This window comes from Mytilus galloprovincialis, chromosome 1 (genome assembly GCF_965363235.1).
Source record: "Mytilus galloprovincialis chromosome 1, xbMytGall1.hap1.1, whole genome shotgun sequence".
NCBI classification, from domain to species: Eukaryota; Metazoa; Mollusca; class Bivalvia; order Mytilida; family Mytilidae; genus Mytilus; species Mytilus galloprovincialis.
Window position 1 is genome coordinate 44,431,580 of NC_134838.1, and position 14,088 is coordinate 44,445,667.

Sequence of the window (14,088 nt, forward strand, 5' to 3'; positions counted from 1 at the left end):
ACATCATGCTTTGCCATGAAATAAGGTTTGATTGGTGAAAGATTTCTACCTTCATTATAAGACATTTTATTGAAAGCTATCATTTTGCATTTGTCATAATATCATGGTGTAGGTAAGATTCAGTCAATAGAGCTTACAGCTGCATGGATTGGATGTATCTGATACCTTTTTAAGTAATTTTTTGACAAACTTAAAATTTGAAGATCAAAACATAAAAAGTTTGCATTAAATTTTGAAAATATTTTTGACCAAATTAACATTCAAATTTTGGCTTATACCTTTAAAGATATTTTTGACAAATTTATATTTTGGACATCAAAACATAAAACATTGGCTATATAATCCAATATTAAATAACTATATATGTTTGTCCTCTGATCATTTATAACTCCACCTTCTGTGTGCAATGTACTAAGAGTGAACGCTTTTAAAATTGCAGGAGAATTGCTGACCACCAAAGGTGATTATCTTCCCTTTGTATTAACTGTGTGCATTCATCACTTGGTATAAACAAAGCATGCAATATATATATCAGTCTCAAGATAATATCTCCCACAAGTAGGCTATAAAGCACAATATTATTCACATACACATGTATTTACTAAAAGTGATATCTATTTTTAGACCAAATTTTCTATTTTAGGCCAAATATCTATTTTAGATCAAATATCTATTTCTAGACCATATATCTATTTTTAGACCAAGGATGTATTTGTTTTTTTAGTGTATTGATATTTTGTATACACAATCAACCCTGCATTTAAAGGTCACCCTTCGGATTTGATTTAAATGACCTAATAAAAGGTGTAGAATTGAGGCTTAAAATGTGAAGTTATCATTTCAGTTGGACTTGAGTGTATCCATAGCAAAGTCTGCCATTTCTTGATATACTTTTTTATCAATCTAAGCAGTAGCCTTGCAACTTTATATCTTGACACATGTGTATATATTGCTTGCAATGTAAATTAAATATTGTAAAATTGGTATCATGTCAAAAAAACAGCACCTATACTCAGTGTTGCAAAACTCTGTGCACCCAATCCTGTGTCAAAGGGGTAGAATTATTTACTTAATTTAGAAAAAATGGAATATTCAGCATAATTGACTCATAGCATTCATGCAGATAATGTTTCATGCTTTCCATTTTTATAGAAATTAACCAAAACATATACATTTGCTTTTTGTGACAATTTCTTCAACTCACACTTAAAGTTGATTAATAACTGAATACAAAATGATAATTTGTTCATCAACTTGCTATTGGGATGAAAAATTGTTTCATGAAGATATTATTGGAGTAGCTATATTCATCATGTTTGTTACCAGTATTGACCTATATTTTGACCTTTCACTTCTCAGGTGGCAATGAGAGTAACACAACAGAACCAGATATACCCTCCAATCATTCGAATGTTATAATAGCAGGTGACCAAATGTTGTAAATGTGTATTGGTTTTACACCCCACATCTAGGTTACAAGCCACAGTTTTACATTCAAGAATTCATGTTGAAGTCTCTGTAGAATATGTGGAGTATTTGTTTTTCTTTTTAAATTTCATTTATAGTGGAATGGTGCAGATTTAATTAGGGAATATAGAAATTTTTACTTCAAAATTGGTAAACACTTCTAGATTTTTGTAGGAAAATTATGATTTTAAGTTTGAAGGGTATTTTCATTCTTTTAGAATATCACTAACTGCATTAGATCTTGATCGGTAAAACTGTGGCAGGGTTGCATGTTTTATACCAAATAGTAGCCAACTCACAAAACAATGTTAAAACAACTTGTTTTTATTTTGCATTTATTTTTATGTTTATAAAATTTATGGCTGTGTAAATTTTAGATTTACTCAGTATGGCTTTTTTTTTTGTTTCTTTTTGTTTTGATAGAGCATTTAGGAATACAAAATGTTTATAGATAACCTATGCATCAAACGCTACTAAATGACTGCAAAACTATGTTTTTTTTTCTTTGTCTTACAAAATAAAGAAAACAATCATCTACAGAGATAATCTAGATGATGTTGCATTTGTGAAACTTTTTAATTTGCCCGACCTACAATAGGAGAGGTGCATTATGTTTTCTGGTCTGTCCGTCTGTTCATCTGTTCGTCTGTCTGTGCATCTTTTCGTCTGTCTCATCTGTCAGTTCCTCTGCCCTGCTTCAGGTTAAATTTTTGGTCAAGGTAGTTTTTGATGAAGTTGAAGTCCAATCAACTTGAAACTTGGTACACATGTTACCTATGATATGATTTTTCTAATTTTTAATGCCAAATTAGAGATTTTACCCCATTTTCACAGTCCACTGAACAAAGAAAATTATAGTGCGGATGGGGCATCTGTATACTATGGACATATTATTGTTTTAATATGCCTGACAGCTATGATGCTGATGTTTGCTAGATAGGTGTATGATGGATTTTGCTTTTTTCGTATACATGCATTTTCGTATAACGTTAACAAAATATTTTTTCCTTTGAAATTTGTTCCCTTGAACTTTTTTTTTGTAAACCTGCAGAACTGCCGCTGATTTTGGCACATAAGTGTATAATGAAAGTTCACAGATGTGTATTGTTCGTCAGATTTGTGGAAAAATTAAATCCATTGAAAACTTCATGAAAAAATTGATTCTAATGATATTACTTTGATCATATAAATTCTATTTTTTTTCAGACATCACTCCTGGTATTTAAGTTTCTAAATATTGGTTGTATTTGTTTGGTTTCATGATTTGTAATGTTTAACAGAGTTTTGTCAACTTATTTTCATGAATGAAAAGTTCAACTTTTTTGCATTGGTACTTGGAAATCTTGTTTAATATGCATGATTTTAATTTCTGTTTGTTTTCATTTTAATGGTATTTTTTTTTATCCTGGGCAAAGGAAATAATTAACATTGGGAATACAAAAGTAGAGTTTAACATTGTTAATTTTCATTGATCATAAGGTAAACATTAAATGATATTTGATTAATATTGAAAGATGATTTGTCTCATGCACACTTTAAAGAAATGGAGCATTGATAAGAAAAGAATGAATATAAGCTGGTTTTACCTTGAAGAAATGGTGAAAAATGTTTTAACATCTAAGGAAAAGTCCTTTAATTGCTGTTTTATAACCAATTCTGACCAGTTTGATGAATTTTCAGCTTAAGACCTTTGCAAAAAATGTATCATTGAAAACAATTATACCATCTTAAGCTTAAATTTTGCCACAGAAATGATGTCACTGAAAATCTATAAACAAAATACTATACAAAATATATTGATGTATTGAAGTCATTTTGTGAAATGTATAAATTTTATATTATGATTCATATCATTTTTGCTTCATTTGCTTTCTATGTTCTCATCCAATGTGTGTGTTTGTCTTCTGTGTAGTTCATCAATTTCAGAAATGTGTAAAACGTACCTTTACAAAAATTAAGAAGATACAATTTTATACTGTTTATGCCCTGTGTGCATTTATCTGTACAGCTATATGTATAACTTGGAGTTAAGGTTCAGTTTAATGTATTTTGATTTAAAGTACGGACTGTACACATTGTGTGTTCTGTGAGTACAGATTGTGTGTACTGTGTTCTGCAGTACACACAATCTTATTTTACATAGCTGGCATATGTTATATTTCTTTTTCTTTTTAAAAAGTCTCTTAACTTTCTGAAAACATTTCTGGAATGATGAACTGAGTGTTGTTTTCGTAAACATCATATAATCATTTATATTTGTAAAATCATTGTAATATGTAAAAATATAAAAAAATGTATGAAATATTATTGAAATTTTATGATGATGTTTGTGTATTATTTTATTTATCATATTATTCTATTTATAGATCCAAGAGCCATTCAAGCTGCTGAGCAAGACATCATGTCTGCTGGTATAGTGGCGGGAATTGTTTGTGGGATACTGGTAGTACTCTTGGCTTCACTTGTATTCATTGGTTGTAGGTAAGTCAATAGTCATGTTTGGAAATTGATTTTGATGGAAAATGTAAGTTAAAATTTAGAAAAACTGGTAGCAGATTTTTTTCTATAATAATTCTTTTGACAAATTCACACCTCTCTTTTTCAATATTTTCAATTGAGAACTCAGTTTAAGTGCAGTATCTAAAGACAATTAAAAGATGATGTATTTTACAGAAATATAAATTTGAAATTTAAAACTAAGTGATCTAAGCATGGACTTGATATCATGAAACCCTTCCCAACTCTACTGATATATTACTTTTGCTTAGAGTTTGCGTTTATTACTAATTTTTGATCATATTTAAATATTTTAAATTTCAGATCATTAACTTGCAGAAAATATTACCAGGCTGCTTACAATTACTTAGCTGTCCCAACCAACTCTAATCATTTTCCTTCAACTGTCATAACCATAGCAGAACCCTTTGGTAAGTCATATTTTTTAGTAAGGACTATTTCTTAGCAGGGGTTCAAATTTGGATAAATTAATGGTCCTTAACTATTTGCATTATTATTAAAGTGATAGGTCCTCCATAAGAGAGTCAATAGCCCTTTTCATGAAAAATCTGTGACAAGAATGGACAGTACTTTACTTTTCAAATTCAAATATGAAAAGTCCACACCTAAAAAAGAAAGGTCCCTGTCAAACCTCAGACATATGCTTATTTGAATCCCTGCTTTTCAGTCATCATACTTAGAAAGAAAAATCAAATGTTGATGATGTGTCATCAAACTATTTTTATGCCCCCCTCCAGAGCAGAGGGAGCATGAAGTGTTACTCTAGTCTGTCTGTACATCCATAAATAAGTATCTATTCTCAAATTTTAATTTGCCTCGACCAAATATTATGAAACTTATACACAATGCTTAATACCATAAAACAAAGATCAAGTTTATAAATTTGGGTGGTGTCACTTTTATTTTTATTGAGTTATACCTTTTTATAACGTTATAAAAGTAGGGGCATCATCTGACCCATACTGCATTTATTTTTGTACATGAAACATTGTTGTAATTTGTTTCTTTTTTAGTTGAGAAGACTTATCCTGAAGTAAAAGTAGAAGATTTTATTCAGCATGTAAAGATATTGCATGCTGACACAGATGATAAATTCTCACAAGAATATAGTGTAAGTCATAGTGAAAAAATCTCTTATCGATAAAGGGGGGGGGGTTTACTGAATAGAGGACAATGTGAAAGAAAGATTAAGAATTAGGATTGGAGTGTTTTAAAAATATTAAAATGGAAAAAAATGCAACAAAAATATGAATAGATAAATATGGTTTCAAGAAATGAAGAACCCAGAATCCAGACTGAAAGTGAAAGTAGGTCAAAATATGTCAAGAAAAAGAATCAGATGCAAAGCAGAAAGAAAAAAATAATAAATATAATGATCCTGCAGTTTCTGAAATAAAAATGCAGGGATTTTAAATTGAGTATGGATGAGGTACAAGATTTTTGTTGTTCTATTAGGATCTTTTATTATCATTTTACATCAAAGAAAAGTCTAATGGATCATTCAAAACATTTAGGGTGCTTGAATGGTTATGAATAATGCACAATATTTATTTAAGCATGGTAAGTTACTTGTACCTTTAGTTTCTATAAAATTAAAAAGGGAAAGCATAGGAATTAAATGATCTATGAATAGAAAATGTCTTCTATCAATATTTATGTGTCAATGTTTGTATGTCAACCAATTATAAGTATATTTGTTGTCTTTCAGGATGTAAACAAGAATACACGAACAGACCTCAAGGCAGATACATCTAATATGCATGAAAATAAGTCAAAGAATAGATATGTAAATATTACAGCATGTAAGTATGACTTTCCTACTATGTATTTATGTATAATATCTTTAAAAGTGAATAAATGTCTCCAAATACTACCAGGGCAAAAAAAATCAATGTATTTACTGTTACTGACCTCAGATACTGGCCACACACGTTTTGTATGAACAAAAAAAGCAAAATTTAAAAAAAAAAAGAACAACCTTTTTTTAATGAACTAATTAAGGAAATTGTAATATAGCAATTGAACCATTGGGGAAAACACAGATAAGTGGAAGGAGAGTGATTTATTCCATGAAACTCAGATTTATTATTTGAATTTATAACTGATATAGTTATTTTTTTTACAGTTGATCATTCCAGGGTATATTTAGCTAAGCAGCCTCAAAGTGAAAAAATCCGTCAGTCTGATTACATAAATGCTAATTATGTTGATGTAAGTAAAATAGATAGAATGTTGGTTATTGATGGACAATAAATTTTGTCTTACACTAAAAACTGAATTTATTCACATAGTTTTGATTTTCAAATTTTCTCGTTTCAAGCCATTCTGTGAATATTGAAATGTGCAAGATGATGATAATTTATATAGCCTTTTTTGTACACATAATGTTAAAAAAAGAGAGAGAAACAAAAACATTCTTAAACTACGTCTCAATAGGAAGTGAAGAAACTTAATGTCAGGACAAATTCAATGTATTTAGTAATTCAATCCATTCACAATGGTGTTCTTTGTTGGATTGTTCACTAACTTATAAGTAAGGTCTATATTTCTACATTTTCATTTTTTGAAGAATTACTTGAACATTATGTGTTAAATAACAATATTGATTGTTTAACCTATGTTAATCAAAGATAAGTCACTTAATTTTACTGGAGGACTACTGCATCGGCTCCTTACAAGTGGTTTAGAAGCTCTAGCTCCAGTTGAATGAAAAGTAGTGAAAAACTTTATAACTTTACTTGTAAGCTTTTATAAGTACAGGAATAGGTTTTATAAATTTTAGACTGTGTACATTATAAATCAAGGTGAGATATGGCAATCGCTCCGTTTGAAATTCTGTGTTTTAGTGAAATATGAAATAAACTAATTGTAAAACTGCATGCATATGGATTGCTGTGAGTTGTTTCTTTCTCAAAATAATAGCTATTTCTGAAGAAGTGTCTTTACCTATATAATGTAGATACAGTGAAAACTGTCTTAACCGAAACCTCTTTGGGACTAAACAATTTGTTTGGTTTTAGCAGATTTGTAGTTTAACCAGGTTTGCTGAACATAAAATTTGATATGACTCGACTTTTGAACAAGTATGGTAAGGACAAGTTTTTGGTTTACACAAGATTTGGTTAAGACAGGTTTCACTGTAATTTGAATAGTTAGTGAGGAATACACTTTACTGTAAAATTGTTACAAGGATAATTTCAAAAGTCAGATAAGTCTAAATTATCAATGAACTGTAAGATTGAAGGATATTCTTCTAATATTTTTATTAAATTTTGTCAATTTTTGTAAAGTTTAAACCTTTTAATTACAGGGATATCACAAATCCAAAGCTTATATAGCTACACAGGGACCAATGCCATCAACATTTGGGGATTTTTGGAGAATGGTCTGGGAGCAGAAGTCTGTTGTCATAGTGATGATTACTAAACTGATGGAAAAAGGAAGGGTAAGTTGTTAGTCTTTTTTAAATATTTCCATTTTCCCTAAACATTAAAAACTTACGTCATTGACTCATGACTATTTGCATAAAAAAAAATTTAAAAAATCAAAATTTTCCATTCTGTGAAATGACAAAAAGTGAGGCCACATAAAACTTTTGCATTATTTTATTTTGCTAAATTATTACTAGCAATTGATTACCTTCAAGTAGAAATGTAGAATTGAGGAAAATGAAACCAAATTTTAAAAATTTATATAGAATATAAAAAAATATTTTTTCAAAATATTTGTGAAGAAATTTTTAGAATTGAATAAGTTTAAAAGAGCAACAAATTAATATAGTATAGCTTTACCATCTGCCATGATAATTCTTTCCTTCGCATGTAAATTTTCTTCTTGTTTATCAATACATGTACATATTTCAATTTGGAGTAAATAGTATAAAGAAAGCAACAGGTATTTTTATTAAAATATAACATTTATTGCTATTTTTGTTTTTAGAAAAAATGTGATAAATATTGGCCAGAAGAAGGTTTAGAACAGCATGGGAATATCGCTGTTAAACATCTGAACACGTTCTCTAGAGCTCATTATACTGTTAGAATGTTTTCACTCAAAGATACTAAAGCTAAAAAGGTAACTTGTGACAAAAATGCTTTATCGTATATTATATCTTTTTTTTATGACCTAAAAATGCTCAAAGGATTAATGTCCTTCAGAAGGTTGTTAAAAATTTGCCAAGTTTTCTGTAAAAAATGTGTTTCTGGTTTACAGAAAAAAAAACATTCTCACTCAAAGATACTAAAGCTAAAAAGGTAACTTGTGACCTTTAAAATACTCAAAGGGTTAATGTCCTTCAGAAGGTTGTTAAAAATTTACCATGTTTTCGGTAAAAATGTGTTCCTGGTTTACAGAAAAAAACATTAGATGCATAGATTAAGATTGAGCTTTACAATCAGTATTGGATCATAATTTGAGATGGGTCTTGGTAATATCCTAGCTATAGAGAAGTTGTGCATTGTCAAATTTAATGTGTAAATAAATATAGAAATGATTCCTAAGAAAATGTTGGCATCCTATCTTTTTAAAAGATATTGGGAATCACTAAAATATGCTAAATTGTAAAAACCACAAAAGGAACAATTGCAACTTTCTTTGAAAATTCAAAGATTTCAACTTATTGAAGAAATAATAAAATTTGAAAATACATGAAAGAAAAACTTAAATTTTGTATTCACCCTCATTATGAAGGATTATTTAGATTAAACACTTACAATATACATAATTCAGTGACCACATTGCTATATATTTATATAAATTTGAAGTATACTTAATATCCAGATCAACTGATGAATATTAATTTTGAATTGTAGCAATCTTCAGAAAGAATAGTATACCAGTTCCACTATACAGAATGGCCAGATCATGGGGTACCAGATTTTACATTGCCTGTACTTAAATTTGTACAGAAATCAGCATTTGCTAATCCACCAGGGGCTGGACCCATTGTTGTACATTGCAGGTATGGACTTTGCCAGGACACATTTGTTTTACAATTTACTGAAAATTAAATTGATAATTTAAAAGAATTTTTTGAATTGGACAAATTCTATATACCAGTTTTAAGTATTATGACTTTAAAATTATTTATGTTTTAGTTTAAAAAAAAAAAAAAAAAAAAAAAATAATGTTAATGAAAATATTGTTTTGACAGTGCTGGTGTAGGAAGAACTGGTACCTACATCCTTATAGATGCTATGATAGAGCAGCTTAAAGACAAGGGTACCATAAATATACCACAGTTTTTACTGAAAATTAGACAACAGAGAAATTTCCTAGTCCAAACAGAGGTAAGATAAGATACACTCTTAGACGTTAACATTATGTCAACAGAAATTTTCCTTTATGTTGATATTTACGGGAACACTTATCCTTTCCAGAAATAATGGACAAATAGCAATAAGATGTACTAGTTCAGTTGTTTCTGTATATGAGCACTTTTTGGGTAACCTGACCTCCTGTCAGACACCTTCTTCCAGCTTGCTGATACTTTGAATTTTTCAATATGCTGAATAAACTTCAAATTTCACTTTATCCTTTTCTTAAAAAGAGCTGAGCAGAATGAAAGACTACATTTAATTTCACAGTAACTTCTGTTGACAATGATAAGTTTTATTAAGCCCTTTCTTCCATTTCTGTTAAATACCTACCTGTTTTCCAATACATCGAAATGTGCGTTGGGGTAAGCTGAGCACATCAAGGCATTAATTCTTATATATTCATGTTTTAGGAACAGTACATGTTAATTCATGATGCGTTGGTGGAATATTTACTTAGCCACGATACAGAAGTCAGGAATGGCGAAATAAACAAATATATACAGAACCTTACAACAATTCAGGAGGATAAGTCTTCATTACTCCAGAAACAGTTTGAGGTATATAGATATAGATTTATGCGGGTAGATTTTGAAAAAAATTTGAAATTGGTTTAATTTGCTATCATATTTTTTTTTTATAAATTTAAAATCAAGGAGTGACTTTGATATATCATCTAGACACAAATATTTCATATCTTAAATAATTAAGGATAGATTATAACCTGCCCTTTTCCATATTGGCCCTTGTATCATCCTGAGATTCCCATATAGGCCTCAGGCTTGAGCCGAGGGCCAATATGGGTTGAGGGATGAAACCTGGGCCAATATGGAAAAGACAAGTTATAATCTATTTATCACATATTTAAGTTCTGCAGAAAAGAGAAAAACAGTTCAATTATAACAATTTATTGAAACATAACAGGTGAAATCTTTGAAATTTTATCACATAAGTGTTATCAATACTTGTAAAGGACACAATGACGTTACATCGTTTGGAATTAGGGCACAAAAACCAATAACCTCTTTTTGTCCCCTGGCAGTTTTGTGGTTATTACATGTGCAAAACCCAACATATTTGTAATAAATATGTGATAAGTAATTTTTATGCTCCATTTATAGGCATTATATTTATGGTCTGTGCGTCCATTCGTCCTGCTTCAAGGTTAAAGTTTTTAGTTGAGGTAGTTTTTGATAAAGTTGAAGTCCAATCAACTTGAAACTTAGTACACATGTTCCCTATGATATGATCTTTCTAATTTTAATGACAAATTGGAGATTTACCCCCATTTCTACGGTCCACTGAACATAGAAAATGATAGTGCTGATGGGGCATCCCTGTACTTAAGACACATTCTTGTAATACACTGATTTATCATTAGTCACCTCAAGTTCTGCAAGCATTACAATAAAAATTACAGAAATTGTGAATTTCGTGGATGGTATAGGTTTGGTCAACTTGAACGAAGTGCATATTCTATTTGAGTCATCTTTACATTCTTATATACCAAAGATCTTTTAAATATCTACAGACATTAAGAAAAAAACACATGGGTAATTCTATATTTTCCAACCACTTAGTATTTTGGGATTATTAGGTACATTCAACCAACTATAACAAAATGAAAATATGCTTGATTGTAAAGAGCAAATCAAGGAAATGTTTTGAGAAGTATTCTATTTTAGCTTAAATAAAATAAAAAAGTTGAATGTATTTGATTATGATGTTATATCAACCAAACTATTTCCTTTCTTCATTTACCTTTACATTTATCTATAAATACATATTTTAGCTTCTGGTTGCTTACTGTCCCAAAGAAATAGATAAATATCCAGCCTTGGAAGAATATAATGTGCCAAAGAATCGAAGAGAAGAACTTGTTCCCATGACAACCAAGAGAGTCCAAATTCCCACTAAACCAGGGATACCAGGATCTGATTATATTAATGCAACATTTCTGCAGGTAAAGAGTCTTTAAAAAAGTTATCCTCTCTCAAGTATATAGTGGTCATGTAATGGGTGCTCTTTTTGGGTTGTTTTATTTGAATCAAAAGAGTGTCAAGTAATTTACTTTTCTATGCAAATCTGTTTTCCCTTTAGTTTAGATGATCTAGTACAATGTGGGGTTAATAATAATTATTACAGTAACATGTTCTTGTCCTGAATTTGCATCTGATTTGCCAGCAAAAGTTATATAGCCATCTATCATCAGTCACTTTTCTATGAGAATTTTCTTTCTGTTAAGTTAAAGGGTTTTTAAGTTTTATTTTCAGCATTGTAGTTTTACCATGTAGGAATTATTTCACTTTGCAAATTTAAGAACATAAGGATACTAGATCTGTAAATTATTGTTATGTAATGATTTGATTTTTGATTGGAATTGCTGATTACAGACAATTAGGTTAAGTAAATCAACTCTCTGTTGTGGAATAAAAGATATAACTGTTGGTGCATTATTTCAAAAGAATGAATTGCTTAACAAACAACTGTTTCATTAATTTCAGGGATATACAAAAACCAATGAGTTCATTTTAACACAACATCCAATGGAATCTACAATAGAGGATTTCTGGAGAATGGTCTGGGACAAAAATAGTTCTGTTATAGTTCTGTTGTCTGATATAGTGGACGATGAGGTAAGATTTTCCATGGTGATGGTGGTATAAAAAGTTTCTTGTATAGCGTAAATATGTTAATTATTTTCATTGTGGTTTTATGAGTATGAGATTTTATTCATATATTCCAAGGTCCTGTAAAACCAAAAGAATTGAAATTTCTGTTATTTGTTGTTTCTCTTCTTAATGATGCTACATTGGGGAAATATAGTGTGAAGAAGTGAGCTTGGAAGTTATATGTCAGGGTAAAGTGACAGGTCATACATAATATGCATTGCTATTTTGAGAGCTAGCATGTAATATGTATTATTGGCTCTATGTACAGTTTAGTTATTACTTAAATTTACATGTTATTATTGGGAATTTAAATGTTATATTTGTCATTGGATCAGGGCTTCCAAAAAATATTTGAGCCAGACAGACATTTTGTATTTGATCCCGATTTTAATCCCTTAAGATTAAGTCACAAAAGGCAATTATGGTAATCAGATGGCCATCCCAATGATTGAAATTAGATTAAAAAAAAACGATATTAAACTTTACTATAATATGAAGTTGATGTTCTGATGTATACTGTTAACTTGGCAGTGCATCATTCAAAGTGTGCACATCAGCTTGTTCATATCTGCCATAGACTCTTTATTTTGGCAAAATAACATTGTTAAAAACTTTACTTTGGTTTTTAAAATCACATTTCATTAGACCAGATGTTGACTTGACAATGGTAAAACATGGACCCAAAACGGATACATAAAATTTTTAGCATTTTTGAAGAAATGTAGGATGCATATTTAAATTTCCCACCTGCGCACATGTGCACACGTGTTCTAATTCACACAACGTAGTTCTGACAATTTTTACAAATTTTTATCAAATCATGTTTAAAACGTATTTCTTATAATTTTAAACTTTTGAACTTAATCAAATAGATACAAACCAATGAAACTAATTAGCCTTGATTAAAATTATAAAGCATTGAAGTAGGGGTTTTATTGATAGTAATTAATCAACATGTCACTTTTATGACCGGAAATGTGTGGCTGTTAAAGGCAAAAGTTGGGTCAAAAAGATTTTGAATAATGTTAAAATGACCCTCTCTTAAGAAAGCCTTGAAAACAAAAATGTAGATGACCGTTTCATGCTTTGCCCAGCCGGACTTTTACCGGACATTATACAATTGTCTGGAATATATGAACGTTTTAGAAGCCTTTCATTGGATATTAAGCCTATATATGTGTTAGACAGAATAAAAAAGATATTTGGCTGCTCATTACTTCCCTGATATACTAAAAATCTGCCTCATAGACCATTTTCAGTTCATCATGGGGGCAAAGTATATGGTGATACTCTTTTTTGTGTCAGTTACTTTCCTGCTTCAAATTTTTGTTTTACATATGTAATTTTATTGTAAACAAAAGGCAGAAATTTAATTCACATTATTATACCTAAATCTGAATTTACTGACAAGTGGTATTCAATTTATTTGTTGAATTATAATCATCTCTAAATTGTACGATTCTTTTATAGCAGGAATTTATCAAGTTCTGGCCAGAAGAAGATAATCCACTTCAAGTAGACACAGGAATATTTAAGTTAACATGTCGTGAAGAAGAAACAGGTTACATGTATACAACCAGAGATTTCTTATTGGAATCTACACAGGTAATTTGACCTTGATTTCTGTACAAAGTCACCTAAAATATGTGTTAACTTCAGACAAAATGCTATTGTAAATCTTACATTAAATGGTTTATATGGTGGTAAAATCAAGAGTACCAGTCTTTAAGATGTAAAGATTGAAATAGAATTGGACTTACTCAAAATTCAGTTCTTTGCTTTTGCTAAGATAAAAGAACGAATTCAATTTATTAAGAATTGAATGCTTCTTTTTGTAAATTTATTGGGGTGTAAAAGCGTTGACCGAAGTACATTTTGTATGAAGCGCGGAAGCTTGCGGAAGCTTCATTCTAAAAATGTGCGCACGGTCAACGCTTTTATAACCCTATAAAATTACAAAAAGAAGCATTCAATACTTATAATTACATTTTTTAGCTATGATCATGAAAACACGAATTTTATATATTTTTTTATTTAATTCACCTGTGCACTTTATTGAGTGAGCAATGCAACTTCTCACGGAATAACACATGATGTGCAGCCAATCAGAATAAAGT

General features: G+C 29.8%; 1 protein-coding gene across 6 annotated transcripts in view; it reads left to right on the forward strand.

Annotated features, from left to right (window-relative positions):
• Nucleotides 1–14,088, forward strand: part of LOC143075459 (putative receptor-type tyrosine-protein phosphatase mosPTP-1) — a 54,586-nt gene that overhangs the window by 31,911 nt on the left and 8,587 nt on the right. For 2 of the 6 annotated variants that reach the window (XM_076250874.1, XM_076250881.1), the window contains exons 12-26: nt 440–460; nt 1,360–1,425; nt 3,834–3,948; nt 4,288–4,394; nt 4,998–5,095; nt 5,693–5,786; nt 6,110–6,195; nt 7,295–7,429; nt 7,924–8,058; nt 8,796–8,944; nt 9,137–9,272; nt 9,713–9,859; nt 11,092–11,262; nt 11,804–11,935; nt 13,442–13,576. In XM_076250874.1, the coding sequence (XP_076106989.1) occupies nt 440–460; nt 1,360–1,425; nt 3,834–3,948; nt 4,288–4,394; nt 4,998–5,095; nt 5,693–5,786; nt 6,110–6,195; nt 7,295–7,429; nt 7,924–8,058; nt 8,796–8,944; nt 9,137–9,272; nt 9,713–9,859; nt 11,092–11,262; nt 11,804–11,935; nt 13,442–13,576 (1,727 nt within the window). The remainder of the gene's footprint in view (nt 1–439; nt 461–1,359; nt 1,426–3,833; nt 3,949–4,287; nt 4,395–4,997; nt 5,096–5,692; nt 5,787–6,109; nt 6,196–7,294; nt 7,430–7,923; nt 8,059–8,795; nt 8,945–9,136; nt 9,273–9,712; nt 9,860–11,091; nt 11,263–11,803; nt 11,936–13,441; nt 13,577–14,088) is intronic. The other 4 variants (XM_076250890.1, XM_076250907.1, XM_076250897.1 and 1 more) reach the window with 4 other exon arrangements.